Source organism: Pundamilia nyererei, unplaced genomic scaffold (genome assembly GCF_000239375.1).
Source record: "Pundamilia nyererei isolate P.nyererei 1_Seehausen unplaced genomic scaffold, PunNye1.0 scaffold00252, whole genome shotgun sequence".
NCBI classification, from domain to species: Eukaryota; Metazoa; Chordata; class Actinopteri; order Cichliformes; family Cichlidae; genus Pundamilia; species Pundamilia nyererei.
The window spans coordinates 506,715-512,840 of record NW_005187653.1 but is presented as its reverse complement, the minus strand read 5'-3'; the positions used below and the strand labels follow the sequence as shown (position 1 = coordinate 512,840).

Here is a 6,126-nt window from a genome sequence, read left to right as displayed (position 1 = left end):
CGTGGACATACAGTACTGCACTGCAGAGTCACACTGCCAGCGATCGATGCAGCGATTCTGTACTGTACAGGAGAAACGGAGGAGATCGTCTGCAGCGATCAGGACACAATGTGACGTAAAAAAACGTGCAAACTTGCACTAAAAAAAATCTGTGAAACAGCGAGGTGAAAGGTGAACGTTATAGCGAGGGACCGCTGTAATTTTGAAGGTAAGTCACAACATACCCTTCATAAATACTAATGTATAGAAACCGTTACCAGCAATCATTCATTTTTTGTGTGGCTTTTTTCACGGTTTGTTAACATGCTGTGTAGGTGTGTACTTGACTAGCTGATCTCGACATAACGGGAAACATCTGGTTTGACTATTGTTCACCTGTAGTTTGAATGCTGAACATTTGCCTGTTTAAATCATGAGACCAGTCACTATACAGAGATGCTTCTGAGTGTGGACGATGTGTCTTCTGCTGCAGTGATGCAGTTCTGCTTGTGTTGAGTGATGTAAACAACTGATCGATCGAAACGCTTTAAACGTCAAAATTGATCATTAGATTTTTTATGACACAACAGCGGTGAGTGTTCCCACCTTCTGCTCTTTGTAACTTAACGCCATCTTTCCGTTTTCGAGTTTTGGACATGATTTTGGAGGATATCTTCACAGTAGCGATTGACCGCAAAGTAAAGCTACCGGAAATGTACAACCCCACATCCGGTCTCAAACCAGGAAGTTAGCATTTTCTCGTGCACAGGGTCAATTAGCAGGGAAAAAACAACGGAGAGCACGTCAGGGATGACGAGAAAGTGACTGGTGAAAATCCGTCCCGGTCAACCACCCAAACATCAATAACAGGAACCTTATACAGCGCTTCCCTATACCCGTCAAACTCCCGCAGGCACAAAGAAATTACGGAGGCTATCACTTATCACCTGACCAAAGATATGGCTCCCATCAACACTGTGCAAAACGAGGGATTTAGGAAAATGATCAACACCCTCGACAAACGCTACACAGTGCCAACTATTTTTCTGTTGTTGCACTACCTGCTCTGTACACGCATCGTCGAGCAACGGTGGAGACGGAATTTCAAGCAGTACATTTTCGGCAACGACAAAATGTGAGACATTTGTTGTTTTTATGTTTATTTATTGTTTTTATGTTCAGTCTCAACTGTTACGAAGTTGATGTGCAGTTAATAAGTGCAATAAATATTTATATTGGAAAAGAAAATCGTGAGAAAATCGTGATCTCAATTCTAAGCCAAAAAATTGTGATTCTCATTTTATGCAAAATCGTGCAGCCCTAATAAATAGATCAAATATACTAAAATAAATAATGAAAAACAAACAGCACAAAAAGGAGCCTATCCGGTTGTTCAGTCTGACGTCACTAGCCGTGTCTGGGCCTAAACTCCGCTGCAGGTCCATATATCAAACGATCACTGTGGCATTACTGAGAGTTGAAAAACTGTCTAAAGTCTTTCATCTTTAATAAAATGATCAGCGTTCTGCTCTACCAGGTGTAACAATTGAGTTTAACATCCAGGCATCCATGAAAACGGAATTTATGACATTTAACAGAGTTAGAAGTTAGCAGGGAGTTAGCTCACTAGCTTCTATCTAAATACAATATAGCATGTCCTGACTGCGGGGTTTTGGAAAAAAATTCAAACGTACAGCTCTGTTATCACTTCCAGCATAAATGAAGACAGAAAACTAAACAGCAGTGACGTTTGTAGGGTTACTGAAGTTTGGCTAGCTGCTATATAATGATGTGCTACGTGACAGCTAGCGACACAGCTATGTTAGCATAATATAAACAAGCTAACTTTTTTTCCACTCGATAAAAGTTAACGTGAGTGTTCTCGGTGGTCAGGAACAAATGTAATCACATGGCAGGATGCTGTAAAAGGACCAAACTTCAGCCAGGAGAACAACTGAGATAATCCATCCACAATACGAGGTTAGTCATTCATATACTGCTGCATGGGCTGGGCTGTAGTTACATCCTAAGGTTTTAAAAACTGAGCTTAAATAAATGATTAGTGGTAATAAAAGCAGAGGGAGGTCAACAGGGATCACTGACTGTTTTAGGAGCTTTTTGAGATCAAATAGAAGAAAATACAAAACATTAAACATGTTAACAACACAAAAGCTATATTAAACGCAGACTACTTTAGACCCGGAAGTAGGATTCGTCGCGTCATCACTTAACAATCGGATAGAGAGCATGTGTGGTAGAAATGCAAATATGTTTCTAACAATAGTAAATTCTGATTGCAAAAGCTGCCAGAAAAGAGGAAAGGAAAGGGAAACAAAGGAAGAAAAAACCCAGACAGAGAGAGTAAGGACACAAAACATGAAGTTGCTCAGCATTTCAAACTGCTGAAAGTAGACGTCAGGAAGAGCACACTGTGGAGCCGGCTAACCAGCCGAGCATTCGTCCTCACATGGCACCGTGACAAGCTTTTAGAGGTCAAAGGCTTAAGGAGACAAAGATATCCGTCAGAGGCAAACTCTGGAAGGATGTCAGGTGGTATTCTTCAGTGCAAATTCATGTATTAAACGCTGCATTCATCTGTAGCATTTCAAGATTCCCTTCAACTATGCATCCTACTGTTTCAGTGGGAGATGCACGATCACTACATCTTCACTTGTTTTGAGCAAAAACAAATTCCACACTCTGCCACTCTGGTGCAAACCTTTCATTTATTGGGTGGCTGTGGCTCAGGCGGTGGAGCAGATCAGCCACTGACTGGAAGGTTGCTGGTTCGATCCCTGGCTTCCCCTAGTCTACATGCCAAATATCCTTGGGCAAGATACTAACCCCAAGTTGCTCACCAATGCATCCATCGGAGTGTGGATGTAGATTCGTTTGCACTTAAGTATAGAAGGAAGTGCTTGTGTGACTGGGTGAATGAGGCCTGTTGTATAGCTGTGAGTAGAAAAGCGCTGTATAAGAATCAGTCCATTTATGACAGAGGTCACCATATTCCAGCACTGCAGGAGTGCTGCACTGTTAATCCCATTTAACTGTACTACTTTTGTTAAAACATATTTATCAGTTTAACAAATGCATACTGCACTGTTCTCAGTATCTCAGTGTCTGCTCAGTACAGTTAAATATTCCAATGTGTAGTCGGATTTTTCCCACTTTGACTAAAGATGCCACTACAGTGTGTGTAGTGGCATTAGCAGAGCGTCGTAGTCTAAGAACTACAACACTGCTGTGGTTTGCAATCACAAACAGCCCAAATCTCTAACATAAAGCTGCTTTGTCATTTGTAATACCTTGGCTGTTGCCTGGGCTCGCACCTCTGGTCCTCCAACAATGTCTAGAGTGTCATAGAGCTGCTCATAAACCTAAGGACAACAAAGCAGAGCAAAGGTGGCTCAGACTGGAGTGTAATGGGGATGTAGCATCACACAGTGCAGTAGATACACAGATAATGGATAACACTGCAAACATCCATGATAAATTCTATTATTAGCTAAATATAAGAAACTGCACCATGTGCTTTCAGTCAGTCTTTGATAACAGCTTCAAGGCTCACACTTATTTACTTTCTGTTATCTTCTTTACTATTTAGTTATTCATTAAGTCATTAGTTGTTACAGTCATTAGTTATCTAACTTAACTTTTAAATGCAAGTGTTGCCAGGAACGCCAGCGTGGTGGCTGGTTGCTCGTTCAGCATCAGATTTTAGTAAATGGCCTCAAACTTAAAGTGTAGTTTTCACTGATTGGAGGCTAAATATGTGGCTGCAGCTCAGGAGGCAGAGCAGCTCATGTACTAATCTCTACTGAAGGCTGTACGGCCAGTGTGCTGAGGCCCAGGTCAGAGTCCAATCCACGGTCTTTACTGCGTATCGTCCATCTCCACTGCGCCACCATTCAATAAAGACAAAAATGTCCAAAAAGAAAGGAAGAAAGTGCACATGTTCTCACATGGGTCATTTAAAAAAGTCTGAGATGATTAAATGAAAAGAGTTGCTTTTAAACAGACTGTGAGGACGTGACAATGCTCACGTTATGCACCGGACATTAGGAAAACGATTATTAAACATTCTTTTAAAAGGGCCGTGGCACTTTACCTCTCTGATGGCAGCGCAGAATTTGCTCTGTAGGACTCTCTGCAGGGCCTGCAGTTTGGGAGGAGGCAGCTCACCAGTCCGCTGCAGCCGGTCCAGCAGCTCGATCACCCTGCATACATCTAACCCACAACACACACAAGCCAGGATTAACAACACAGCAACACAACACTGTCTGTGGACACTACAGACCCTCCCACAGTCACAGGATGCATTTCCATGAGGTGAGTGGGAACATTTCTCCAAGTGGTGAAGACGGCCGCATGAAGGCATCTACTGCCTTTCTATCCATCCCCAAAGGTTCTCAGTTGGATTTGGATCAGGGGAACACGCAGGATGGTCCAACAGGGTGACGTTATTGTCCTAGAAGAAGTCTCTTGTCCTGCAGCATTGTGTACTGTAGCATTGTCCTGTTGATAAACCCAGTGGTTACCACACAGACGAGGGCCCTCAGTCATGAGGGACGCTCTCTGCAACATCTGGACACAGCCAGCAGCTGTTTGACGCCCCTGCACCTCCTGAAGCTCCACTGAAGGAAAAAGCACCCCAGGCCATGATGGCGGGAGACTACCTGACAGAAAAGGACAATGAATCCACATTCGGCCTTTTAAAGGCCATGATCCCACCAAGAGGAAGGATCATGGCTAAACTGGAAACGTGGACCCTCCTGGGGTGATTACCAACACGATGTTAAACCCTCTGAAGCTCTACTGGAAAATGTGAATATGGAGCATTTTGGACGAGGCCTTAAGCATGAAGAGTTGGTACATGGCACCAGGCCCTGGCATGATTCACACCTACTGTAACACAGGTGGCAAAGGCACACACATTCTCTACTTAAGTACACAAACTAGTGTACGGGGAAAAGAATTACAAATCACTACACTTTCTTTTGAGCGCTCCAGTAGCTACATGCTGCTGCTGCTCTGAGTTTTACTGCTCTTTGTGGACTTACACGACCGAACTGAACAAGACGTACGCAGATGTTTGACAGTACACTGCTCATGCTGTTTTTATACTAGATGATATAAAGTTAGCATGAAGGTGGAATGAATCTCATCATCATCAGCTTAACTAATCCCTGCTATACTTGATGTAACCTAACTCTGACCATAAGCACCACAGGTACTGTGCACCCGTCACACGCTGTTCTTTAGTGTAGAGCCATCACAGTACAGCAAGCTAACCTGTTCATCCTGCAAGCAACACTTAAATAACAGCCTATTTTGCTTCTCAGCAGATTTCTCCATATGAACAGACACATCACATGTATAAACCTAATTTAAAAACACGAGGACTCACATGTAAGCTTTACATTTATCAAATACCAATTCAATTTTATTTATACAGTACCAAATCACAACAGCAGGGGACGGGGCCTGATTATTTAAGACCTTGTATGTGAGCAGCAGGATTTTGAATTCTGGATTTAACAGGAAGCCAAAACAGGAGAAATCTGCTCTCTCTTTCTAGTCCCTGTCAGGACTCTTGCTGCAGCATTTTGGATCAGCTGAAGGCTTTTCAGCGAGTTTTTAGGACATCCTGATAATAATGAATTACAGTCGTCCAGCCTGGAAGTAATAAATGCATGAACTAGTTTTTCAGCGTCACTCTGAGATTACTTATTTACTTATTACTTTTTAAAAACATGATACCTATTCTGAATACGTAATAAAGCGACAGACCTTTCAGCCCAACTCTATTTTTCTGCATAATCATCATATCAAATTGAATCAAATGGAAAAGTCTCTTTTTAAAAATTGTTTTATTAGTTTTAATCTTTTAACTTCATGCACATTGCATCAAGCAAAAATTTAATTATATGTTACAGTCTTTCACATGAAGAAATTTACCATTTAAACTAGAGCTGGGCGATATAAGATTTTTTCATATCACGATATGTTTTTTTCATTTCAGGCGATAACGATATCTATCACGATATCAGCCAAATAACTATATTTGTAAGATTTAAATGTGCCGTTGCTCACAAGTAAAATGTGAAATAATCAGCAGCTTGTTTTTATTTAAATATTTATTTC

The 6,126-nt window shown here is 41.7% G+C and overlaps 1 protein-coding gene across 2 annotated transcripts in view; it reads right to left on the bottom strand.

The window, feature by feature from the left end:
- lin7b (lin-7 homolog B (C. elegans)) overlaps positions 1-6,126 on the bottom strand; it is a 23,473-nt gene that overhangs the window by 12,071 nt on the left and 5,276 nt on the right. For both annotated transcript variants that reach the window (XM_005749643.1, XM_005749644.1), the window contains exons 2-3: positions 4,091-4,209; positions 3,288-3,359 (exon numbers count right to left, since the gene is read on the bottom strand). In XM_005749643.1, the coding sequence (XP_005749700.1) occupies positions 3,288-3,359; positions 4,091-4,209 (191 nt within the window). The remainder of the gene's footprint in view (positions 1-3,287; positions 3,360-4,090; positions 4,210-6,126) is intronic.